The sequence below is a fragment of the Meriones unguiculatus genome, chromosome 3, assembly GCF_030254825.1.
Source record: "Meriones unguiculatus strain TT.TT164.6M chromosome 3, Bangor_MerUng_6.1, whole genome shotgun sequence".
In the NCBI taxonomy this organism is placed as follows: domain Eukaryota; kingdom Metazoa; phylum Chordata; class Mammalia; order Rodentia; family Muridae; genus Meriones; species Meriones unguiculatus.
The window spans coordinates 13,751,287-13,777,790 of NC_083351.1; the positions used below are offsets into that span (position 1 = coordinate 13,751,287).

General features: G+C 50.3%; 1 protein-coding gene across 1 annotated transcript; it reads left to right on the forward strand.

Moving 5' to 3' along the window:
• The first annotated feature begins 691 nt into the window (after positions 1–691).
• Positions 692–26,504, forward strand: Cda (cytidine deaminase). The gene is made up of 4 exons (XM_021630748.2): positions 692–986; positions 14,418–14,529; positions 21,447–21,504; positions 25,983–26,504. Exons 1-4 carry the CDS (start codon positions 833–835, stop codon positions 26,097–26,099), a joined length of 441 nt encoding a protein of 146 aa, XP_021486423.1. The 5' UTR covers positions 692–832; the 3' UTR covers positions 26,100–26,504.

The following is a 26,504-nucleotide window of genomic DNA, read 5'->3' on the forward strand; positions in this document are numbered from 1 at the left end:
TCTCCCCGGGTCATAGAGAGAGCTAATAAACAGACGCCTGGAGTCCAAGCCAGAGCCGGCTCTAATGTGAAGCTCCTGTGCTTCTCTTGCTATCCTGACTGTAGACAGAGGAAACTGCCAACGTTTGGCAAGGAGCCAGCTAACATTTGAGTGTGAGAGAAAACAGGAACAAAGAAGGTGTAGAGGAAGGACAGAAGGCCCTGCTTCCCTCCAGCTGAGATGCTTTTAATTGCTGGGTTAGGACAGGGAGGGAATGAGGGCCAGCCACTGAAATAGAGACCTTTCCCAGGCTTTGCATACCTTCTGACTTTGCACACTGTCATGGTTGTCTGAGTCCTGAGCTTTCAGCCTCATGTCTTCTCTTGGTTTAAAAAAATAAAAAATAAAAAAAGTCATTAGCTGTTCTGAGGGCTCTGGACCCTTTGAGTTTTGACCTCAGATGTCAACTGACCACCCAGAATCCTCCTCTCTGGGTCGGTGTGTCTACAGCCATCCACTGAGGTGGTGCCGCCCGCCCACCCCCCCTGTGACCCACTCTTGATCTCAGTTGAAAGTGAATGAAGTCTTTAAAGGAGACTGACTCACTCGTGGACACCACACACCCGTCCACCCTGCGACTCCCCAGCTCAGTCGTTAAAGCCACATCCTCCGGCCTCCAGAGCTGGAGCGGCCAGTCCTGGTCAGCATCCCGCCAGCCTAGGAGCCTCCAGGTCCCGGCCTCACGCAGGGACACACCCCGGGGGAGGAGCCACCTCTCCTGGCCAGCGCAGGCACACAGCCAGCATTGGCTTCCTCTCGTCTGCAGCCGCCAGCTCACCCTCCCTGGACGGACATGGCCCAGGAACGCCCCTCTTGTGCTGTGGAGCCCGACCACGTCCAGCAGCTGCTGCTGTCCTCTCGTGAGGCCAAGAAGTCAGCTTACTGCCCCTACAGCCGCTTCCCTGTCGGGGCTGCCCTGCTCACCGGGGACGGGAGGATCTTCTCTGGTAAGGGCTGGCGCGGGGTCCCCTCCCTAGCGGCCTGAATGGGGCTCAGGTACAGCTGGAGAAGAGAGCCACGGGGTCCCCTCCTTACTGGGCCTCTCCAGCCTCCTGCCCGAGCTATGGGGCGACTCCAACTGTTGGTCTATACTGTGGCTCTCGGTTCTTAGAAGGCTGGGGTCGGGAAGGGAGTTTGCAGGTGAGGCAGGAGAGGGAGGCCAAAATCAAGACCACCCGTGACTCGCAGGACAGAGAGGATGAGCTCACGTCCTAAGTCACAGGCCGCACTGGTGATGAGTCCTAGGGCTGGAGATCCCAGAGAGCCTCAGACCTTCTTGCACCCTGGAGTCCTGAGGATGGCTGGTGAGGAGTGGGGATCTCTTTGAAGAGAGGATCCAGGCACTGAGTTAACACGGACCTGCCCTGAGCTCTTCAGACATTCACGGCCGCCAGAGTGGACTGCAGCGATGTGCAGAGCTTGTTCACACGCACAGGGGTCTTGGGGGAGTGAGAGGAGAGGGAAGGACGGAGGGAGGGTGGAAAGGGAGGATCTTGGTAAACTTAACACTCTCAGATGGGGGTAGGGTGCTGACAGGAGGCTGAGTTTCTGTGGGTTTCACGGATCACCCGGGTGCTGTGACTTTGTTCACCGTGGGTAGGGAGCCCACAACAGACCGAAGTACAGACACCTCCAAAGTCCAGCTTGGGGAAACCAATGAGTTTTATTGGTGTCACTTAAAGGAATATGGGTGAGGAGTTACAGGAGAGAAGCTGCATCTCGGAAGCCCACCTCAGCACAGGTGACGGCTCAGAAAGCTGGGAACCCGGAGCTCACTGCACAGGCTGCAGGCAGCTCAGCAGGTTGGACCGTCCTTTGCGGGTGCTTCAGCTTGTCTAAGCCTCTTCAGGCAGCCCGGGTACTTAGCTTCCGCTTCTCTCCCCTCTCAGCTTTTATTGTCTGTTCTGGTGGAGAGGAGTAGGTCTAGTGAATACAGTCAGTTTCAGGGACTTCCTGAAGCTATTTTGAGTTCATCTCTCGATGGGTTTTGTGGAGTTTATGAGTAAGCGGCTTAGGTCAGGACTGTGGGAACAGGAAGGAGAGGAAGGAGAGCTGGGGTGGTTTGATATTCAGTGTAGCACTGATTTCCAGAACCCACATAAAAAGCCAGGCATGGTGGCACCCACTTGTAATCCCAGTGGAGACAGACAGATCCTTGGGGCTCACTGGCTAGACAGCCTAGCCTAAACGGCAAGCTCCCAAGCCAGTGAGAAATTCTGTCTCAAAGAACAAGGTGGATGGTGTCTGAGGAATGAGACCTGAAGTTGACCTAGTCTGACCTCCATACACGTGCACCTGTACACACACACACACACACACACACACACACACACACGGAGGAGATGGGTGATACCCAATGGGATGAAAGCAAATTCATTGCTTCAGGATTTGCAGCTAGGAGGAGGGGGGTGGGGGGTAACGAGGTCAACGGCCAAAGGCAGAGCTGGGTTGAGCTGGGACAAGGTAGGCAGGGACCAAGAGCAAAGTCAGAAGGTACACTAGAATGAGGAGCTGTGTGTAGATTCTTGTAATCTCACAGCCAGTGCGGGAGGGAGGGAGGGGTGTCACGTGCATTAGTCAGGAGACTTTCCCTCCTCAGTGACAAAATGGTCAGGACAATATCAAGGCAGGCTGACCCAGGAATTCCTGGGTAGCATGCCAGTTTGTTTTGTGTTGTGTTGTTTGAGACAGGGTTTCTCTGTGTAGTCCTGGCTGTCCCAGAACTGTAGTCCAGGCTGCCCTCAAACTCAAAGATCTGCCTGCCTCTCCTGAGTGCTGGGATTACAGGCATGCACCATCATGTCCAGCCAAAAGCACCTATAGTTAGAATGATTTTTCTCTTTTTTCAAGACAGGATTTCTCTGTGTGGCCTTGGCTGTCCTTGCTTTTTAGACCAGGTTGGCCTCTAAACTCACAGAGATCTGCTGGCCTCTGACTCCCAAGTGCTGGGATTAAAGGCCTGCGCCCCCGCCTCCACCGCCGCTGCCACCTGTTATGGCATGTGACACTCTTATGGTGGGTGCTACTTGCTTTCTGTTACCTGGCAGGTGGGTCTTCTCTACCCACTAGGGGACAAGGACACAGGCAGCCTCAGCTCTTCATTCTTACAGCCACTGGACGTCTACTTCGGATCTCATTCCAAACCGAAGCTCTTTGGGCAGATCCTTGCTACACGGAGAATGTACAGAACTGTCACACGGAGCCGAGGGGTCCCTTTGTCTGCTGGGATGGAAATCTCAAGTAGATGAGGAGGGCTGCCCTTGGCATGCTAGTGCTGGGCCCGCTACTGCCCAAAGCTCGTGGTATGGACAGGATGACCCAAGGCTTAGCATTCCAAGTCCCAAGAACTAGAGACATGTGGCTCCCCAACCTAGAACCTAAGAATTTCAGGTGCTCACGCAGGAGGCTTATGACCCTGGGCTTTGATTGTCAGTGGCCTGGCTAGTGCTCAGCAGCTAGTGAGTGCCTTGGCTTGTGACAGAAGCTGCTGAAATCAGTTGTAATCCACACCAGCTGTCATTATGGCTCCCAAGCCTCAGGCGTCAGACCCTTGCTTGGCCTTAAAGGCATGTCAACTACCTGAGGTAGGCCGTACTCCATCTCTGCCTTTTCACACGCTTCTGCCTTCTCTATACTTCTCTTCATTGTTCTTCCCCGACTACTCTTCTGTTTTGTTTTGTTTATCAAGATAGAGTCTTTCTCTGTAGCCTTGGATGTTGTCTTGGAACTCACTCTGTAGACCAGGCTGGCCTCCAACTCACAGAGATCCACCTGCCTCTCCCTCCCACATCCAGGGTCACTCTTTAGCCACCTTTTTTCTGTCCCTACTATCATCACCCCCCCCCCCCACTGTTTTGTTGTCTGTCTTTGCATTCATTACCAGCTCATCTTGGTCTCTATCCCACATAGAGAGTGCAAGTAGGAAAGAAAGAAAGAAAGAAAGAAAGAAAGAAAGAAAGAAAGAAAGAAAGAAAGAAAGAAAGAAAGAAAGAAAGGACCCCTCAGGAAGAGCCTTTTATTGACAGAGCCTGGAGCCAGTGTATTTCATGGGTGTGGCATGCAAATTAAAACACAGCACTGCCACTTCAGGTTTATCTAGACCAAGCTTAGCCCTCCCATCTGTCAATCACAAGCCTTCCTGAGTCACTAAGGGAGTGTCCCCCTTTTGGACCTCTGCACAGTCCAGAGCAGCCAGAGGTGGGTCTTTGGAGCAACTGTGGAAGTGTGTCAAATGGCAGGTGTGTCCAACCCTTTGACATTACAAATGAGTATTGTCATCTATATAACACAACACAAACACAAATCTCTGTCTCTCTGTATGTCTGTCTCTCTGCCTGCCTGCCTGCCTCTGCCTCCCAAGTGCTGGCATTAAAGGCATGAGCCACCACTGCCCTGCAAAATATGTCTCTTGTTTCTTAAGGATTTATTTTTAATTATGTGTAGCTGTCTGTCTGTGTGTCTATGTTTGTGTGTGGATATGAACACATGAGTGCAAGCGTCCAGAGAGGCCAGAAGGCATTGGATCCCCTGGACCTGGTTTATGGGAGGCTGTGAGCTGCCCGATGTGTGTGCTGGGAACCCAACTCTGGTTTTCTGCAAGGTTAGAACATAGCACTGAGCCATCTCTTCGGCCCCCTAAATCTCATAATGCTTAAATGGCTACAGTTTTGTGTTGGACCACCGTCGTAGCTGTCCTTGGCTACAGGCTGCCCATGGCAACTGCAGGTTAGATGTGTGTGAGAGTTCCCCGAGGCTTGTTTTGCCTAGTAAAGGTTTCTAGCTGTGGCTGGAAAGGCGAGCAGCAGGTGTGGTTAGGCTGGGCTTGGCAGTTGGAGGGCAGGTTTCTCTGAAGCGTCCATTTCTCAAGACTGGAAAAAAGGAAGGGAGCCGAATAATGGGCATTCCTGACAGCTTCAGTCATTTACAGAAAAACGTCAAAGTGCCTTCCAGAAAAGTTAATCAATACAAGATTAACAATCTCAACAGCGCTTTAAAAGAAATATATCTTTTGCTGTTGTAGTGGTGCACACCTTTAATCCCAGCACTTGGGAGGCAGAGGCAGGCAGATGCCTTGAGTTTGAGGCCAGCCTGGTCTACAGAGTGAATTCCAGGGTAGCCAGGGCTACACAGAGAAACCCCGTTTCAACCCCCTTCCCCCATAAAACGTGTGTGTGTTGTGTATGGATGGTTATACGTGTGTTCAGGTACGTATGGAGGCCTAAGGCAGACATTAGGAGTCTTCCTCCATCCCTGTCCCCCTTAGTCATTGGGAACAGGATCTCTCAGTTGAACCCAGAGCTCACCACATTCTAGTCTAGCTTGGTCTGGCTTTCCCGTGTCTACTGTCTGAGTGAGCCCCGGAGTTACAGAAAGGCTGCCCCCCTGGCATTTACAATGATGCTGGGAATCCAAATTCTGGTCCTCATGCTTGCCCTAATGCTTTAGGCACCAAACCATCTCCCCAGACATTAAAGGTATCTAACCTCTGCCCCAGTGACCTAGGCAGATGTGGGCTCCTCTAATTGTCTCTGAAGAAACAGAATTTTGCTCGGAGTTGAACGAATGGAAGACATTAGAAGTCTTGGATCTCGTACTTGATGACAGAAGTGGGGCCAGAGGCGTAAAAGTCGGGCCCAGGCCGTCAGAAGGACTTGGAGGGAAGGGGCCCCCAAGCATCTGGAGGCAACTGTAGAGCACCATAGGATGAGTAAAGACATTAGGGAGCAGAAAGGGCCCAGCCCCTTTAGACACTGAGTTTGTAACTTACAGCAAGAGGTGTCTGCTCAGCCTTGTGGTACTCTCCCAATAAACAAAAGCCCGGGGCTCTCAGCAGCTGGCATCCCATGCAGTCGTCTGCCTGCCTGCTGACCAGCTTGCTGTCACTGCCTCAGAATGACATCCTCCACATTTTCCCTCTGTTACTCCCTACCCTGCCTATAGAGGCCTTGTGCCCCTCACAGAAGAGCCGCCTGGCATGGTAACTGATGGCAACTGTCTGCAGTTCCTGGTGAGGACAATGAGACAGGCAGAGAAAGCAAGTGCTGGGGTGGGGGTGGACACAGCCGTCAGGACGGGACAGGAGGAGCGAGAAAGTGACAGGCCAGGGAAACAGACCCACGGGGAAGATGTTCATGAGCTGCACCAGTGTTCACGGAAGGCCGGTGGAAGATGGATAAAGGAGAGGCAGGGAGGACCACTCATAGCCCTAGGCATACTGCAGGAAGTGTCTCTGTCCTATGCCCCAGGTGATGAGACCACCACAGCGTCAGACAGGATCTTGGGACAATGTCCCAATAAGGACTTGTGGTTCCTGCCAGCTCTTTGCAGGCACCGCCAAGGGCAATGGTTCTCAATCTTCCGAATGTTGCAGCCCTTTAACACAGTTCCTCATGGTGTAGTGACCCCCAACCATAATAGTATTTTCCTGCTACTCCATAATTGTAATTTTGCTGGTGTTATGAATCCTACTGTAAACATCTGTGTTTTCCAGTTGTCTTAGGCGACCCCTGTTAAAGGTTTGTTTGATCCCCAAAGGGATTGGGAACCACAGGTCGAGAACCGCTGACCTAGGAGATGGAGCGTTTTCCTTTTTAGTGTGTGACTTTAGGACAGTCCTGTCCCGCTCCATCCACCACTTAGAAAGAAGCTACTTTGCCGGATGGAGATGAGTGCTAGGAGAAATTCTGGACCTAAACTCAACCCCCAGCACCCATGGAAAACAACCAGGCACAGCGCTACTCGTCTGTGATCCCAGTGCTGGGCACACAGCACTGGGTGGATCCCTGGGGGCCATCGACCAGTCTGTTTAGCCACGAGAGCTCCGGGTTCAGTGAAAACCCCTGCTCCAAAAAGTAAGTAAGGCACGGCCAGTGCAGTGGGATGCTGAAGGAGGATTGTGAGTTTCTGGCCAGCTGTGTGAGACCATCTCAAAGTAGGGGCGAGGTAGGAGAAAAGATTTCACGGGCAGCCCCTCGAGGCGGCCCGTGCCTGTAATCCCAGCACTCAGGGAAGTAGAGATAGGTGGATCTCTGTGAGTTCGAGGCCAGCCTGGTCTACAGCGTGAGTCCAGGACAGCCAAGGCTACAGAGAGAAACCCTGTCTTGAAAACAAACAAACAAATAATAATAATAATAAATTATTATTCATGGGCTTCAGCCTAGACCTGTTTAATTAAAAAAAAACTCCATCAAGATGTAAAGTGAATAAATTATAAAAAATAAATTTAAATTAAAAAAAAAAAAAACTCCAGGAGTAAGTTTTCAAAAGAAACTCTCTGTTGAGTAGGCTAGATCTGCTTGTGGTTTCAGCTACTTGAGAAAACAAGGCAGGAGCTTAAATCTAGAGGTTTAGGACTAACCTGGGCAGCACAGCAAAGCTGGAAGACTAGAGGGGAGGGGAAAGGACAGGAGAGAGAGGGGTAGCTGTTTCTTTTATCTCTACCAGATTCCTCAGTAAAGAGAACAGGAGTGGTGCCCTCCAGCTCTGCTCTCTTTTTGGGTCGCCCCACTGGGACTCCCTCTTTGCTTACTGGCAGTGTCTAACCCTAGCACCAAATCAGCTAAAGACAAATGCCACGGGAAATCAGCCCAGTCCTTTGGATGGGACAGATGTACGTCCTGGCTCTCTGGGCTCCTCCCTCCTGTGAGAGGGATTCATAATGGTACCAACCTTGCCTGGACTCCCTGGCACAGTAAAGGCACAGTGCTCCACAGAGGCCCGGTGGGCGCATGCCCAGTCGCCGAGGCCATGGCATACCAACAGTCTCATCTCTGAGGCAGAGATGATAAGGTAACATCCCTTCAGCCTGTCTCTCATGTGGAGATGATCCTGGCCTGTTTTGTGGCTGTAGGGAAGCAAAACAACATTGTAGACCTTTTGAGAAAGAAAGAGAGAAAGATTTGGAATTTAAGATTATGGAATTTTCTAGAGGCCATGAACGCAGTTATTCTCATTTCAAAAATTTAGTTCTGGAGTGGGACATTCTACTTGCTCAATAATAGAAACTCTTTTCACGCAGATGGCTATAACAAAATAGCACAGGCTGGGTAACTTCAACCACACACTGATAGCCTCAACAGTCTCCAAGGGTCGGCTTCCAGTCTGGGCCACCTTCTCTTGATGTCCTTGCACAGTGGTGTCTTCTAAGGACACCCTACGGGGCTGTCTTCCACTCTCCCACCAAGGGAGGATGGTGACCTTATTTAAATCTGGTCACTTGCCGAGCCTCTCCTGTTTACTCAATAACAACGCTGGCTAGGCTTGGACACGGGGAGCAGAGAGGCAGGACACGTTCAGGCTGCAGCATAGAGCCAAGAACCTTGCTGCTCTGAACCCCGCTCTCTCTACTACAAATACAGCACAACCAGGCCTGTCCTTACAAAATTCACATTAGCGTTAAATAACAGAAAGATGCATTTCAGCTCAGAAGCACCAGGAAGGAAGTTAAATCTGGGCAGGTGGACAGAGAGGGAGGGAGGGGGACAGAAGATGGAAGAAGCAGGTTTGGTAGGTTGTCAGGGAAGGCTTCCGACAGGGTTGAGTAGGGGGAACCATGATTCTGCTGTCTAAGGACAGAATGACAGCACATTAGGGTATAGACGTTAATTGGCTTTATCATGGGTTCCAGCCGTGGATTCACATATTAGTAATAGTGTGCTTACAGGCTGGCGAGATGGTTCATCAGTTAAGAGCACACACTGCTCTTCCAGAGGAATTCCATTCGCAGCACCTACATCAGGAGGCTCACCACCACCCATAACTCTAGCACCAGGGGATCCAATGCCTCTCACCTCTTCTGACACTCACACATGTGTGTGCATACCCCTGAGGGCACCAGCACACACATGCACATACCCACATACATATATATGCTTTTTAAAAATTAAGATAACTTATAAAATAATCAATAGAGCCTTCTGGAGGCTGGGGTTGTAGCTTGGTTGGTGGAATGCTTGTTTGCCTAGGACATAGCAAACCCTAGGTTGGATCCCCACATCCCACACATCCACTCACCCCAGATAGACAGTCTATAATAGACCCAAGTGCAGATACCACCAAAGCCCAACTTGGTGAAGCAGTGAGTTTAGTTGGGCTTACTTACAGGAACAGAAATGACTCAAAGACAGCTGCCTATCCAAGGCCCACCACCGCAGGAGGGACAGCTCACAAAGCCTGGAACATGGAGTTCATTGTACATCTTACACAGGGTTCAACAAGAGTGTCCAGGTGGCTCATCTTCCAAACAGCTCCATTTGTCTGAGAGTTAGCTCCATTTGTCCCAGCATTCTTTGCTCCTTACTCTTTGGGGAGGGAGGTGCTTAGTGAATATGATCAGTTTCAGGGACTTCCTGAAGCTTTTCTGAGTCGTTTACTTGCTGTCTCAATGAGCTGCCCAGGAGAACAGGATGTTTCAGTCTGGGAGGAAACTGCTGCCCAACAGAAGTAGAGGCAGGAGGATGAGATTTATAGATCATCCTCAGCTAATCTGAGGCTAACCTGGGCTACAACAGACCTTGACGAAAGAAAGAGAGAGAAAGAAAGGAAGGAAGGAAGAAAAAAGAAAGGGAGAAAGGGAAAAGAAAAAAGAAGAAATAGGTAGCGAGCAGAGCAGAGGTGGCTGAAACAAAAGCAAGGCAAAGCCTGGCTGGGTCTTTTCAGACACTTTCCTAGTGAGGTGTGTTGGCTCTCAGTGTTGCATCACTGTAATGAAATACTCGAGGGAGTTGACTTTACAGTAAAGGTTGGTTTGTTTGTTGTATAATTTCAGATTTTTTTTTCCCCGCAGGTTAGGTGGAGAATGGAGAGTTACTGGCTGTAAATTTTCACTATTCTGCTATTTTTCAGGGGGAACTGTGGTTCAGTGAAGGTTTGCTTTGGTTCCAGCTCTAGTTGTGCAGGCCCCTGTCCAAGGTCCAGCAGGCCTGTGCCCTGGGCCTCTGGCCAGGGCTGCACACACAGCACCAAGCTCCCCCACAGACCATAGCAGCGAGACAAACATTTGGTTTCCCATCATCCCTAGTGAGGACACTCCTCTACTGACCTAAGGACCCCCCCCACTAGGTCCCTCCTCTTACAGGGACACAAAACCTCCCAATAGTGTCACCCTGGGGACCACACAGTCCTTTGGGGAACATTCAGTGTCTAAACCATAGCAGGTAAGGACCAAGACAGTAGACAACAGAAAAATAAAACAAAAAAGATGAAGTTACTCCAAGTCAGATTTTTTTTTTTTTTTTGACATATGGTCTCGTGGAGCCCAGGCTAGCCTCCAACTCACTATGTAGCTGAGGCTGGCCTTGAACTCCTGATCCTCTTGCCTCCATCTGTCAGTTGTGGGGTTACAGGCGTGAACTACTATATCTGTCTCTCAGTCTCCTGATTTCTAAGGTCAGACAAGAACTTAATTTCGATTTGGCGACATGGGACTTCTCAGCAAGGATGATTTTACTTGCTATTGGCATTTAAGAATGACAACATTAATCCTCAAGAAAACTGGGACCCTATACTAAATGTTCAGAGCCTGTGGGACAAAAGGTCAAAGGGCCGGACAGAAACTCAGTTTGTCCTATATGGCTGCCTCAGACAGGTGGGGTCCTGCTCAGCCCATCCCTCCACTCCCCTCACCTGTTCAGACTTTCTCTCTAGCTTCCACCACACACCTGTGGGTGTCCTGAAAGACAAGTCTTCTCCAGCTGTGGCAGTTTGCTTTAACAGCACCTCAGTCCTTGAAGCTCAAGCTTAGTGTGAATCATACCTAATGGGAAAGTGTCAGGACTGAGTCAGGGACAGGGCAGGAAGGCAGGAAGGCCAGGGAAATGGGAGGGTGTGGGACAGCAGGAAGTGTAATGGGGGAGGGGGATGGGGGAGGCAGAACTGGGGGGCAGAGGATCAGTGAAGGGTATGCAGGTGAAAGAAGAATTTCTTCATTTATTTGTTTGTTTATTGGTTTTTTGAGACTGAGTAGCCTTGGCTGTCCTGGAGTTGCTTTATAGACCAGGCTGGCCTCGAACTCGAGGAGATCTGCCTGGCTCTGCCTCCCTGAGTGCTGGGACCACAGGTGTGTGCCACTGTGCTCACGTGTGCTTGTACGCATGCCGCAATGGTCGTGTGGAGGTCAGAGAACGGCGTTCGGAGTCTGTTCTCCCTTCCACCGTGAGTTCCGGGGATCACAGTCATCAGGCCTCTTAGGACAAGTGCTTTCAGTGGCTGAGACATCTTGCCAGTTCCAGAGCTGCTTCAAGGGAGTCATTGCAGGCTGGAATCAGGAGCCTGCTAAGAGCCAGGTCTGGTGAGACATTCCTGTTATCCGGCTCCTCTGGAGGCTGAGGTACAAGGATGGCAAGCTCAAGCCATCTTGGTCTACAGAATGAGACAAGACCCTCTTTTAAAATAAAGAAAAACAAAAACAAAAACACAAAGAGGCTAAGGGTGTAGCTCAGTGGCAGAGCACTTGCCGGGCATTCGAGGCACTAGGTTCAATCTCTAGGACCCCCTCAAACCACCTCCACTCCGAAAATGGGACCTGTCTTTTTTTGCTTGTTTTGTTTTGTTTTTTGAGACAGGGTTTCTCTGTGTAGTCTTGGCTGTCCTGGACTTGCTTTGTTGACCAGGCTGGCCTCGAACTCACAGAGATCCGCCTGCCTCTACTGCGACTACAGGTGTGCGCCCCGGTGCCCCACTGGGGGACCCATCTTGAGAGACAAGATGGGAGAAAGTGTTAGAAACGAAGCACGCTCCTGATGTTGCACAAAGGGACACTAAAAAGGGAGGTAAAATAAATAAATAAAATAAATAAATAAAAATGGTGTGCGCTGGCTGAAACCGGGTTAGCATGCACACGAGGGCCAGCACTTTGTGTAAACAAACATTTTACCAGGTAGGAAAGGTGAAAAGATTCGCATGACAGTTTTACAAGGGGAGTGCGTGCCCGTGTCGTCTGTGTGTGTGTGTGTGTGTGTGTGTGTGTGTGATATTGCCCTGGTGAGCTAGCTACCTAGAACAGAAAAAAACAAAAACAAAACCATTTTCTTATGCAAGAGAAATCTGTTCTTTTCTTCATCTGCCAGCAGGCTGAGCTGCGGTAACTTCCATTTTCATATCAAGTTCCAAATGTTGACTAGTGTTCTCGGGGCTGCCTTGTCGTGTGAGTGTCCCAGGTTGTGAATCCCAGCTGTGTTTGTTGGCTTCTTCATGACTGAGACAGATACACACGAACTGTTGTAGACTGAAGAAACGTATGAGGTCAGGAGAGCGCCCCCCTGAAAGGAACTGGAGAGCATGGGGCCTCGGGGACAACTTCCTGAGCACAGACGCATCTGTCCTTCCTCTGTGCAAAGGTCCTCCGATGGTCCCTTCCAGAGCAAATGGAAATATGGCCGGCCTCAGGGCAGTCTGGGGCAGAACCTAAGGTCTGCACAGAGAAGGCCCCTGATTGGCCAGTTTGGGTCAGATGCTCATTTGTTGGCCCTCCAGGAGGAAGACCATGTGAGAAAAGACGGTAGCTTCTAATCACCTGTTGGGAATGAGGTGACCCTTTATAAAAGAGGGAGAAGAGCCCAGGGAGGAAGGGGGTTCCGGCCTTAAAGTGCTTGCTGTAACCTGAGTTCAGCTCTCCAGCGCTCACGTCAAAAGAGCTGGCACAGCATAACAGGATAACCCGCTATCCCAGACTGGGGCAGGCAAAGCCGGGACAGCGGATCCCTGGGGCTTGTGGCCATCCGGACTAGATAAGCTCCAGGTCCCGTGAGAGACCTGTCTTAAAAAAATAGCAATAATTAACCAATTAAAAAAAAAAAGGTAAGGGCTGGAGAAATAGCTCAGCAGTTAAGAGCACACATTGCTCTTGCAAAAGACCTGAGTTTGGTACCCAGCTTCCATGTCAGGCAGTCCACAACCATCTATAACTCCAGCTCCAAAGGACAAAACGCCCTGTTCTAAAATCCGCAGGCAGCTGCACTCACCTGTACCCAGACACACACACACACACGTATACACATAATTATAAATACAATAAGGTGGGAGTAATGGAACATCAGCCTCTGAACTTTTGTGCACACATGTACACACATACACACTAACAAAATAAAGAGGAAGAAATACTAAGATGCAAAGCAGCCGGGGTCCACTGCACTCTGCCATGGCCTTTCTTCCCCGACGCAGGGACCTGTGACCACCTAACAGAGCAGGGCCAGCCCTAGCCTGGCCGTGACACACACACACGCTGGCCTTCCTTTCAGCAGGCTCACAGCTCTGGCATCCTGCCAAAGGTCTAGTGACAGCCATCAGTCCTGGACCGTGGATTCATGTGATCCCAAGCACTGTGAGCTGCACAATAAATTTGTTCACCCCCGATATGCTAATTAGATCATGAAGGATCAGGAAAATCCAAGAGGAGATACCGGCTTGGGCAAGAGTTGTGTGTTCAGTGACTTCTCTACCAGATCCGATATACACTTGAGGGACGAAATACGGCAGAATCGTAATGAACACTCAGACTTGAATGTGGTGACTGTGACAGACAAGGCCTGAGCTGACATGACAGATATGAGCCTGGTAACTGCGGGAAGATGGCTACCTAGCTCTCTTTCTCTGGAAGACTGGAAGCCAGGCTGCGGTCCAAGGGTGTGGGCTGTGCTGCTCTGCTCTATGAAACTGTTCTGGAGATTAAAAACCCTGTCCAGGTGTCCCATTATCCCTAGAGTGGTGCTCTGGTCCCACAGGTCCAAACTGACACACTGTCCCATTCAAGTCTCAGCCCTCTGCTGGACAGTGGTCTCCTTCCCGTGATTCTCCTGTCCTCTAACACCTGAAACCTTAGCCACACCTACCCATTCTGCCCTGCCCAGGGATAGGCCGTTTAATCAACCAATCAGGTGGGTTTACACAAGGATGGGTGTACCCAGGCAGTCACCAGTGTCAATATACAAGCATCAGGCCAACCCCCAACAGGAGTGTTCTTGTTAGGGGGCCTATTGCTGTGTTAAAGCACCACAAAAAGTAACTTGGGGAGGAAAGGGCCCCCTTCACCCACATTTTCACATAGTCCATCATCGAAGGAAGGCAGAGCAGGAACTCACGGCAGGAACCTGAAGGCAGGAACTGGAGAGAAGCCATGGAAGGGGTTTCTGCTTACAGGTCTGCTCCTCAGGGCTAACTCAGCCCAGAGGTGGTACCACCGAGCTTAGGCCCTCCCACATCAATCAACAGTCAAGAAAATGCCCCACAGACTTGCTGGTGTGGGCACGATCTCCACTGAGGTCCCCTCTTCCCGAATGATGCTACCTTGAGTCAAGCTGACATAAAAGAAGCACAAGGAACCTCCTACAGCATCTGCGTCAGGAAATGGCTCCTCTTACAGCTGGTGTCTTCTCTCCCCTCAGGGTGCAACATAGAAAATGCCTGCTACCCACTGGGTGTGTGCGCCGAGCGGACTGCCATCCAGAAGGCCATCTCTGAAGGGTACAAAGAGTTCAGGGCCATCGCTATTTCCAGGTGAGTGGGGTAGGCCATTTACAGAAGAATCCGGCTGACACACACAACTCCGCCCCACACAACTCATCCCTGATTCATTCACCAGACACTTGTCTCTTGTACATCTTCTTCCTGCCAGACAGCTGGGGTAGGCCCTGAGGCTGAGTGAGAAATTCAAGTTCAGCCATGGCTAGAGAGTGAGTTTAAGGCCATCCTTGACTACGTGAGACCTTGTCTCAAAAAGAGCAAGGTGGGGGACAGTTGAAGAGGTGGCTCAGTGAGTAGAGCCCTTGGTGCATGCGCTTGAGGATTGAGTTCTGATCCTGAACAAAACTAAGTAAAAAGACAGTCGTGATGGTTTGTGCCCGTGATCCCAGCACTGGGAAAGGAGACAGGCAAATCCTTGGAGCTGGCTGGCCAGCCAGTCTAGTCAAAACAGTGCACTCCTGTAGAGAGCACCTTTCAAAAAATTAGGGTGGGGGCTGAAGAGATGGCTCAGCGGTGAAGAGCCCTGGCTGCTCTTCCAAAGGACCTGAAGTTTGATTCCCAGCACTGGTAACTCACAACCGTTTGTAACTTCAGTTCCACAGGACCCATCACCCTCTTTTGGTCTCTGCATGCATCAGACATGCACATGCTACACAAAAATACATGTAGGCAAAATACCCATACACATAAAATGAAACGATTGAAAATATATATAAGGCAGGTAGTGGCTGAGGACGACGCCTGAAATTGACTTCTGGCCTTCACGCATGCGAGCACACATACCTGCACGCAGGCATGTGCGCACACAAAGATATGCTTACACACACACACACATAAGAAAAAACAACAATAATTTTAAAATGGACTCAATCAGTGGTAGTACAGCAGGGGAGAGTCCAGATTTCCAGGAGCCTGAGGAATCTCCTTAATCTTTAGACTTTAAGCACAAAGGTTAACAGAAAGAGAGGTGCCCGAACAATAAACACATCCGAGAGCCTGGGTGTGGGTTTCTCAGGAAATGCTCACTTTCTTGTCCCAGTGGTAACTATAAGAGGGATTTGGAAGCTTTGATATCTCAGGGTTCATCTGGTTCTGGGGGTGCCTCCCATCCTCTAACTTTCTCCATTTCTTTCTTCTTTTCTTTCTTTCTTTCTTCCTGTCTCCATTTCTTTCTTTCTTCATCCCTTACTTTCTTTATTTCTTTCTTTTTGTTGTTTTTGGTTTGGTTTTGGTTTTGTTTTTTGAGACAAGGTCTCACTGTGTATTCCCGGCTATCTATGAAATCTGTAGACTAGACTGGCCTTGAACTCACGGAGGTCCACCTGCCTCTGCCTCCCTTTGGAATTAAAGGTGTGCACCACACCTGGCATTCTTGATTCTCGGCTCCAGAGAGGCTTCAACTGGACTCCTGAGAGAGCAGCTCCTATCCCCTTTCTTGTCCCTATACTTTTTCCTGTCTTTCTGGTCTGCCTCAGACTCCACCCTCAGGGTTAGCCTACAGAGCAGGTAAACCCAGGGTGATGGTGACACAGCAGGTTTATTTCTGTCCCACAGCACCACAGCACTGAGTATGACACAATTCCACCAGAGGCACAAAAGAAAGACGTCACATGGAAACTTGTAGCCAGAGGCCCTGAAAGTCACTTAATACACACTCCCTTGCCACCCCCTACTTTTATAAACAATAAAGTAAAATAAACAAAATTCTGAGGCTTGAGAGGCTAAGGAACTTTCCTAGGCGTTAGTGGTAAAGCTGGGACAAAACCCAGGTCTCAGTAGTCCAGGGCACAGTCCACTGTGCCATGCTGTGCCAGGAGGCAGACACTGCTCCCTGCTCTCCTTAAGTGTACCCAGAACCAACTGTTGAGCTCTGCAAAACTTCAGGAGTCAGCACCCAGGCGAAGGTGCCAAAACCAGTGTCCAAAAGCAAGCCGGTATGGTGACATGATAACAGCCATGTAAGCATGTATATGCTTCAAGCTAAACAGACTCCAGCCAGGATCTGGCTGTACTAGAACTCCAATCATTGCTCTTTAGTGCCCCGGATATGCTTGCTCTAGTTCCGGTGGGCATCCTGCTAAGCAAGTGTGGTGGGGTCGTATTGGTGCTGGACATACTGTGTGGCTTCGAGACCAAAGCCTGTGTCGATGGACCCTTGTACTGGTTTAGACCCCAGCAATTTAATGCTTTTGTGGTGAGTTGCATTTGGGTGCCCCTTTGTACTGGCTGGGAGAGAAGAAATCTTGGCAAGTTAATGGTTGACACGGGACAGAGCAAGCCCAGACAGCAGAGCTGGCTGACCAACCATTGGTCTTTGGCATACAGACTCTAGAAGATCATTTCTTCCTGTGAGGGGAGTTGCAGCCTGGGAGAGAGGCAGGGGCTTAGAGCAAGGCTCATGGGGTCTGTGCAACAGAAAAGGACCTGGGGGGGAGCTTTTCCAAGACCCCCTGTTTTGCCCCAGTCTATCCCTGAGTGGCGGGGGTCCAGAGTACCTGAGTGTCATGTTGGAGTGACTGGAGCCAGGCGTGCCCTTGGGAAGCCAGGCTGCGAGTCCCCGCTTTCCCTGGAGCCAAGGACTGTCCTCTCTTCCCTTCAGTTTGTGGAGAATAAATGAGACTGTGCTGGGAACATTTTGTGCAAATGAGCAGAGATCGGGATGTGGGTTGCACTCTGTGAAGAAATGGGGAGAAATAACTCAATTTCAAAGCTGGTCCAAGAAAGTAATGATGTTCTGGGGGAAGAGAGGGCAAAGCTAGCAGAATGGTGCTGTAGCCTGCCAGCTCTGTTAGCATTTGCCCAGTGAAAGGCTTGTTCTCTTGCCCAGCACCTGCTTTTAAACCTGACTAACTGGGTCTTGCTCCGATCATCAGATGTCCTTCACAACACCTGCAGTTTCTAGCACCCAACTGGCCTACTCTGAGTTTTTAGCCCATAACCTTATCCCCCAGCCAGCAATGCAGTCATTATCACACTAATGACTTATTAAAAAGAGAGGGTGGATGTAGAGAAGGAATGGGAAGTGCCAGCTAGCTCCTATTGGCAGTCCAGTCCCCTCTGGGATTACAAAGGATGGCGATGCTGTGGGCACTGGTGGAGCCAGGTGAGATTCTGGAGCCCCACTGGACTCCTAGGCTCTGTCAGTAGGATTCTAGCTCACCAAGCTAAGCTGGATCTCAGCGCGTGACCAAGGTCTGCACAAAACACAGGAAACCCTTGATCTCTGGGGGAAAGGTAGCAGGGGAGAGAGGGGGAGGGGACCTGGAAAGCATGGGAGAGATGTCCAGATGTAGCCAGCTTGTCTGATGGTTAATGCCTCCTCTTGGCAGCAATGTTGAGTGGCAGTTAAAAGCCTCATCTTGAGGGTCACTGAGGCCTGCCCTACTGTCCACCTAAGGTGTTTAGAAGCCTCTGAGCCTGGCTGTTTTATTTTATCTTATTTTTTAGATTAGGTCTCATGTACAGGCTGGCCCCGAACTTACTTTGTAACTGAGGCTGTGACTCAAACTCCCATCTTCCTGCCTTCACCTCTTGAGTTCTGGGACTGCAGGTCTGAATCCATCAAACCACTTGTGTGATGCTGTGGGTCAAACCCCTGGCCTCTGTGCATTATAGTCATACATTCTAACATTCTAACAGTCCCGCTACAATTCCAGCCCTCAGCCTGGCTTTTTAAGCTATAAAATTCCACTGGGTGGTTGGCAGGCTACATAAAATGCCTTCTGGGAACTTCCTAGCACATAGTGTGTCATCGGTGAGAAGCACAGTTGTAACTTTTTTTTGCCATGAGAAAAGCAGAGGCAGAGTTGCATTGGTTCTGAGTTCAAATCCTGGTTCTGACCCTGATTGGCTCTGTGACCCTGAATAAGTTACTTCTTTCATGATCTCTGACATGTAATAAGAGCCTGCCACAGGCTCACATCTTTGGGGTGTTGGGTGCTTAAATGAGCTGGGTGGCTGGTGCCTCTGAAGAGCCTCAGCTTAACATTTGCGACCGCAAGTACAGAGGAAAATGAGCCCTTTAGCGCAGCTTGAAGCTTCCAGCGGATGAAACTGAAGCTGAATCCAGCTTCCTGGTAGGATGCGGGATTGCTTCCCTGGAGACTTCTGACTCAGGCCACCGTGTCCAAGAAGGGAAAGGACAGGGCCAGATCACATAGGGTCTCGCCGGCTATGGAAGGGAAGCTGAGTTTCCTTGGTGACTCTCTGGAGTTCTGCCCACAGTCTGCTTCTGTAACAGCCTTTTCATCCTGCTTTGTTTATCAGGTAGGTGCTGAGGACCCTGAAGGCAGGGGCACTCTGAGGGTCTCTCTTGCCCCTTTTCCATGCCTGCCTGGCATCAACACAGGTAGAAGGAAACGAAACATAAGACAGTCAAACCTTGTAACACCTGCCACCCAGAAACTGCATGGTCTAACTTGATTTACAGAGAATCACATTCCCTCGTGTTCCCCACCTTTTCATGGAGCAGAACTGTGGAAGTGTGTGTGTTTTACCTCCTGCTCCCAGCCCCAAGCTTCCAGAATAATGACTCAGACTCAAAATATACTTACAGATTAGGCCATACAGCTAGGCTCATTCCCTGATTAGTTCATAACCTAATAACCTATTTATTCCAGTCTAAATTCTGCCATGTGGCTGGTTACCTCTGCTTAGGTACCGTACGTCTTAGGTACCGTACGTCTGTCCTCTTTCATGTCTTCACAGGCCAATCTTCTACACCTGGCACTATCCCAGAATTCTTTCTGCATACCAGATGCCCCACCTTCTTGTTTGTTTGTTTGTTTTTAGAGACAGGATTTCTCTTGTACTCTTGGCTGTCCTGGGACTCTTTGTAGACCATGCTGCCCTTGAACTCACAGAGATCTGTCTGCTTCTGCTTCTCAAGGGCTGGGATTAAAGGCATGTGCCACCATTGTCCTACTTTCTATTCTACCTTTTCCTATAGGCCATAGGTTTTTTAAATGACAGGCAATGCATTCATATAATACACAAGATATTATCTTTACACATTCAAAATTTAATCCCAGCACTCAGGAGGCAGAGCTGAGCTGGATGGATCTCTGTGAGTTTGAGGCCAGCCTGGTCTACAAAGTGAGTTCCAGGACATCCAGGGTTACAGAATGAGACCATATCTCAAAAAAAATAAAAATAAAAATAAAACAAACATTTTTTGACTGGACCCTCGGACATAAGTCAGTTATCATGGAATCTAAAAGGCAGCCCCCAGATGTTCTGACCTCTGTGTTTGCCTCCACTTGGTCCATTGCTGGCCATTAGTTGGCCTTTTCCTCTCATTAGTCTACAAAGTTCTGATCACAGTGAATTTGGGTGTCTTTTTTCTTGTGGTACCCCCAGCACCAGTGGCAGCACATAATAAGTGCCAGGCACATAATAAGTACTCAACAAATATTTGTCGTCTGAAATGAGCCAACATCTATAGAACCCTCTGCCTGGAGCTCAGCACCCTAGGTACACAGTGCACAGCACAACAGCTGCTGTTAACGCACAGTGAGATTAATTATAAACAGCATAGAGCACATGGTATGTAATAAAACAGAATGCGATAAATAAAGCACTGAAATTATAGTAGAGGTTGCATATGGGAGGGAACAGGTGTGCGGAAATTAGCCCGGGCAATAACAATATAATGTTCTGAGACTTATAAAACCCCGGGGCTGGGACTTAGCCAAAATGGAAAACTGCCTACTTAGCATGCATGAAGCCCTAGCATCCATCCCCAGCACTGTGGAAAGCCAGGCATGGGGGCATGCCTGTAATACAGGAGCACAGAGGTGGAAGCAGGAGACTCCACAAGGTCAAGGTCATCCTCAGCTATGTGGCCAGCCTGGACTACACAGGACCTTCTCAGAAATAAAGTTTACACAGCCTTCAGACGTGCTATCTCATTTTGCTGAAATCCTGACCACTAGATGACATTGTTGCCCACATTTTACAAAGGGACGGTCCCTGGGTGACTTCAGCCACACAAGAAGCAAAACAGGGGGTTGGCCAAAACCCCATGCTCTCTTGGAGCAGTCACCAGGCTTTGGGCACAGAAGGGCAGGGATGGTGGCAGCAGCACCAAGGCCCCTACAGCCAAATCTGTGTTCTCTAGACATTATCCATTGTCCTCTGTCTGAGCTGGAAGACTGCACAAAGGTACCTGAATTTTCACGGGCAACCTGGCTGGAGTGTGGGTGTGTGGGTGGGTATGGGTGTGTGTGTGTGCGCGCGCCCAAGGAGGACAGAAGTCTTCAGCTTCTCTGGAGTTGGAGTTACAGACAGTTGTGAGCTGCCATGTGGGTGCTGAGAATAGAACTCAGGTCCCCTGGGAGAGCAGAGAGTGCTCTTAACCACTGAGCCATCACTCCATTCCGCCTCCCCTCCCATATTTATTCATCTAAAACACAAAACACCCCCAGACTTCAGAATACCCGTTCTGTTGTTTATCTCACCAAACCTATGACCCCACCAATAAAATGGCTATACTGATTCCCCACTTGTTCTGAAAAGTAAACCAAATGATGTGGTGAAATGCCTGGTGTCCACTCTTCCTGTGGGCCCAGCTGATGCCACCTTCACTGTGAGACATTGTCTCGCTTCGGTGGCAGGTTTATTACTCTCTTACTGTGCATTCTTATTGCATTTTATTTGAGTCATCTGATTTTGTGTCAGCGCCTGGACCGAGCCATGCCTCACCCCTCTCTCCTGGAGTGTGGGTGACAGACAGCTAAGTGCCCCTTAAACATTTATGAGCGCTCTGATGAGGGCAGCGTCGCCGCTGTGGCCAGCTGCCAAGCCGCCTTCCCGGCCTCCAGGGCACAATGGTTCTGGGAATCAGGAATCCTTCTGATGGGGTGTGACCTGATTTGCAGCAGGACAGGGACCCAGGCATCGGCTGAGAGCCATGTAACAGACCTCGCTGAGTTGAGCCTTTGTTTCCCCAGTGATTTGCAAGAAGAGTTCATCTCTCCCTGCGGAGCCTGCCGACAAGTCATGAGAGAGGTAAGAACATGGTTCCTTCCTGGGGAGCAAGCATGAGGTCACTGAGGGGCCACACCAGACTACCAGTGTGGACAGTTACTGTCCAGGCTCCTCGGCTGGCTGACTCCTAAGACCTTCATGGGTTCGAGTGAGTCACCGGAAGTGAGTCCCTCTTTCAACATACATGACAGCTCTCCATTGTTGATGCCAGGCACTGAGCCAGCTCTGAGGACAAGCCACATCAGGCTTGCCCTCACTGAACGTCAAGCAGCTGTGAGAAAATAAGAGAATCTGGGGGACAGAGGGGCAGTAGGGGACAGAGGATGATAAACTCCAGCCAACAGGCCAATCCCAGCATGCCTCTTGACTGTAGATAGGTCTGATGGGGCACGGCTACTCTGGCCCTGTGGCAGCAGGCCTGAGCTGTTACAGGAAGACCACACAGCCCGGGAAACCCCAGAGACTTCCTATGTGGCCCCTTTCAGCAGAAGCTTTGCCAGCTTCTGCTCTAGGTGGCCAGCAAGGGCCTCTCTTTGAAGGTGACATTCTAGGAGAGATAGAAGTCATGAAAAGCAGTGAGACAGAGAATTCTAGAGAAGGTGAGTTCTAGATAGAAGGGCCAGCGAGTTTCACACTGGCCTAGGCGTGTGCTCTGTGACCAGCAGGACAAAGGGCAGTGGAGGGAAGAGCAATGGGATATAGGATCACAGGCATGGGCTAGGGCTGGGTCACACGGCCATGCCAGCCAGGGAACAGAGGGCTGTCTATTCCAGAGTAAAGGGAACTGAGCTATGCACTTACAAATAACGAAAATGACAAGTTTTACATGATGTATCTTTTACTACTGTTTTTGAGAAGTCAAGAAAAAGGCATGGTGGCCTGTAATCACAAAACTTGGGAGTTCGAGGCCAGCCTGGGCTCCAAAGCAAGTTCCAGGACAGCTGTGGCTACACAGGGAGATCCTGTCTCAAAACAAACCACAAAACTGAAAAGTGAAAATAAAAACTGAAAAATGAGAGCGAGAGAGAGTGAGAATAAAGGGGAAGCCAAGAAAGATATGAAGCAAGTGTTATAAGTTATTATTTTTAATAGTGTGCCCTTGTGTGTGTGTTAGTGTGTGCAAGCAGGTGCCAGAGTGGGAGTGTGGAAGTCAGAGTACAACTTTTGAGAGTCCGTTATCGTCCTTCTACCGTGTTGCCTTCAGGGATCCGACACCGACGATCAGTCTTGGCAGCAAGCGCTCTTCCCTGCTCAGCCATCTCGCCAGCCCCTGGCAAATTTTATAAAACACTTTTGTTTCGGGTGTGTGTGTGTGCAGCTGTACTTGTGCCACAGCATGCATATGGAGGTCAGAGGACAACTTGAAGGGAAGTGATTCTCTCCATTTGGGTCCTGGACATCGAGAATGCAGGTCGTCAGGCTTGGTGGCAAGTGCCCAACCCCCGAACCATCTCGCCAGTCCAAAAGCACAGTTTTTTTCTTCTTTTTTGTCTTTTTGAGACAGGATTTCTCTATGTGGATCTTTGGCTGTCCTGGAGCTTACTCTGTAGACCAGGCTGTCCTTGAACTCAGAGATCTGCCTGCCTCTGCATCCCGAGTTCTTGGATCAAAGGTGTGCTCTACCACACCCAGCCCAGTGGGAGCTTTTGATGTTAAGGTGTGCATTGGGGGATGTCAGGAGAAGTCCATGCCCTCTGTGGTCTCCCCAAGTGGAAACCACAAGCCAGAGAGTCCCAGGCGTGGCCCTTGAGCTGTAGCTTGCTATGAGAACATTCAGAACCTGGGAGCTCCGTCAGCCACACAGGAGCCCAGGAGAAACAGCCCCCATCTTTTTTTCTTGTAGCCTTGGCTGTCCTGGACTTGGTTTGTAAACCAGGCTGGCCTTGAACTCACAGAGATCTGCCTGCCTCTGCCTCCTAGAGTCCTGACATTACAGGTGTGTGCCACTGTGCCTGGCTTGCTGCTATCATTTTTTTGTTTATTTCCAGAAGCATCAAAGGAGACTGAGGAACAGGTATATCAATGGCAGCCAAGTCTGAGTCCTACTCCCTGCCCTCTCACCACCTATGCCTCCTGTACCCACGCCCGGGGTTAAGTGAGCAGGAAAGTCTGGGGGGCTTTGCCACAGGGCAGCTATGTGCTGCCTGTTCTGTGGACATTTTTGCTTTGGAACTGGTGCTGGAGGATGGGGCAGCTTGGCCTGTCTGTCTGTCTTCTGCTTCCCAACTCTGCAGTCCCCAGATCCCATCTCCCAAGTCCAGATGGAAAAGTCACCCCAGAGGCATTTAATTCATAGGGTGAATTTTACCTCAACACAGAAGGATAGGCACAGCTGCCACCACAGTGGCCGTGCCTAAGGAAGCCACCGTCATGCACCAAGGCTCTGGTTTTCAGGGCCTCACCATGATCTACTTGCTTATGGCCATTTTCTCCAAACAGATTAGATGCTGGCAAAGGAGAGAGAGAGAGAGAGAGAGAGAGAGAGAGAGAGAGAGAGAGAGAGGCGCAAATAAAAAAAGCTGGAGGAGAGAAGGAAACATAGGACCAAATGTGAACAGTGAGCCATGACGCCTGGGAACCAGGGACCTGGCATCTAAGCCAGCCTACATCAAGCTCACACCCGCAGGCACAGCCTGCCAAGCAGAAAAATGTCCTCCCTTGAAACCTTAGTTCTGAAAAATCCCAAAGATTGATAGTGTCTGACAACAGCTCAGTGATTCCGACAGATGCACGGAAGAACAGGAGGCCATGGACCAGCCTCGGCTGGCAGCCCACACATCAGTCATGATGCCATGGCTCTGTGAACTGGGCACCTGCTAGGTGCCAGGGTCCGTGACTCTCACCATGCCAGCCAGGAAGAAGCTGGGTGTGTTGACCTCATCTCTATCACTGACTTAACTTTATCTGCCCACCTTGCCAGGACCTTCTCCTATCACTAAAACACCTCATAGAGGGAGATAGCGAGCCCCAGAGGACCCACAGTGAGGTAGGGTGTAGGAGAAAGTTCTGGAGACATGCTCATCTTGGCTGATGCATTAGTTCCCTTCCTATGGTCTATGCCGCCACGGAACACCGTGATCAAAGCGATTTAAGTTTAGCTGGGGCTTATGGCTCTAGAAGGTTAGGATCCATAATCCAGGGGCAGCAGGTGGGGGTGTGGTGGCTGGAGCTAGAAGCCGAAAGCTGGCATCTGGAACAGTAGGCTCCCACTTAGAGCGAGTGCCCTGGAAACCATTTCAACACCCTCACAGTTGACTGAATCTGCAAAGCCTCAGTTGTTCTTTTGTTTTTTTGTTTTTGTTTTTGTTTTTGTTTTTTAATTTTTAATCTTTTTCCTTTTTTCTTCTTTTGGCTTTTCAAGGCATGGTTTCCCTGTGTAGCCTTGGCTGTCCTGGACTTAATATATAGACCAGGCTGGCCTGGAACTCACAGAGATCCGCCTGCCTCTGCCTCCCAGAGTCCTGGGATTAATGGCGTGCACCACCACCACCCAGCGAAGCCTCCATTTCTCCAAGAGTGAAATGGGTCCAAAGATAGCGACCACCTCCATGGGTAGATAATGCTATAATGCAAATGTAGTGTGTTGAGTGTCATGGAGTAGACAGGGACTCCTCCTGGGATGAGGCACAAACTGTAGGGGGCAGCAGGTGCTAGTTGCCATTTGTCATTGTAAAAGGAAGCCCAGCTCTGCGGCATAAACTTTTTAAAAAGAAGGCCAGAGCTTCAGATCTTCCTGGAGCCGGAGTTACAGGAAATTGTGAGCTTCCCTGGGTAGGAGTTGGAAATCAAACTTGGCTCCTCCCCAAGAGCAGGGTGTGCTCTTAACCACTGAGCCATCCTTCCAGCCCTAGGCTATAGGTATATCAACAGGTGCTAGGAAGATGGCTCAGTGGTTAAACTCATACGTGTTTAATCCTGGAGGACCGGCGTTTGAGTCCCCAGAAACCCACATAAATGCCAGGTGGTCTAGGCAGGTGCCTGCAATTCCAGGCTTTGAAGGCAGAGGCAGGAGGATCCCCAGAGCAAACTGGATGGCAGGACGAGCCATCTGGCTGAGCTCCGGGTGTCATGGAGAAACCATGCCTTAAGAGACAAGGTGGAAGAGCATGGAGGGTGATTCGAGACCCAACTCTTAGGCTTCCACACGCATGTGCACCCGTATATGTCCCCACACATGCACACACACGCATGTATACCACACATACATGAAAATGGAGAGAAGGTATCATTTTTACAAAGCACCCGTGACATCCTCCAGGAAATGGCCCCTTGACAACAGGCCACGCACTGTGCTGCTGACCAGTGCTCTTCCGCTGACCCCTGCCTCAGGCTCTGTGGGCCAGGTGCAGTTACTGCTGCTCCGGTCTGACAGGGAAGGAAAACTGAGGCACAAGGAAGAAGACCATTAGACAGAAACTAGTAGAGTCAGATTCAAACTCACGCCCTCCATCCCCCTCAACCTCAAAACCTCCCTCACACACTTTTGCCCTCTTTTCCAGTTTGGCACCGACTGGGCGGTGTACATGACCAAGCCAGATGGCACGTATGTAGTCAGGACGGTCCGGGAGCTGCTGCCGGCCTCGTTTGGGCCTGAAGACCTGCAGAAGGTTCACTGAAGCCTGGAGAATAAAGAACCTGCTGCCAGTGCGGGCCTGGATTCCCTACCTAAGGGACAACCCCTGGAAGACTTCATAATGACGCTGTCGCTGGCTGGGCCTTGGGAACACCTGCCAGCCACATGGGCCTCACATGGCTGGGTGAGGGCGATCCTAATTCACCACCACAGTCTCCCCTAGAACGACGGAAGCTGCACTCGGCCTGAGCCGAAGCCCACGTCCTTCAGGGGACTCGGAACACTCCACTCCTTCCTCTCTCTCTCTCTCTCTCTCTCTCTCTCTCTCTCTCTCTCTCTCTCTCACCGCCCCAGCATTCCAAGCCTGGCCTTCCTCCTCGCCAGCCTTCCAAGGCCCTGTCCTGTTCCCTGTGACTTTTCTGATTATAAACACCACAGAAGGTCCTGA

Coding starts and splice junctions, on each gene's coding strand:
- Cda (XM_021630748.2), top strand. CDS start 833: ATGGCCCAGGAACGCCCCTCTTGTGCTGTGGAGCCCGACCACGTCCAG. Junction 14,530..21,446: donor AGGGCCATCGCTATTTCCAG/GTGAGTGGGGTA, acceptor TTGTTTCCCCAG/TGATTTGCAAGAAGAGTTCA. Junction 21,505..25,982: donor GCCGACAAGTCATGAGAGAG/GTAAGAACATGG, acceptor CCTCTTTTCCAG/TTTGGCACCGACTGGGCGGT.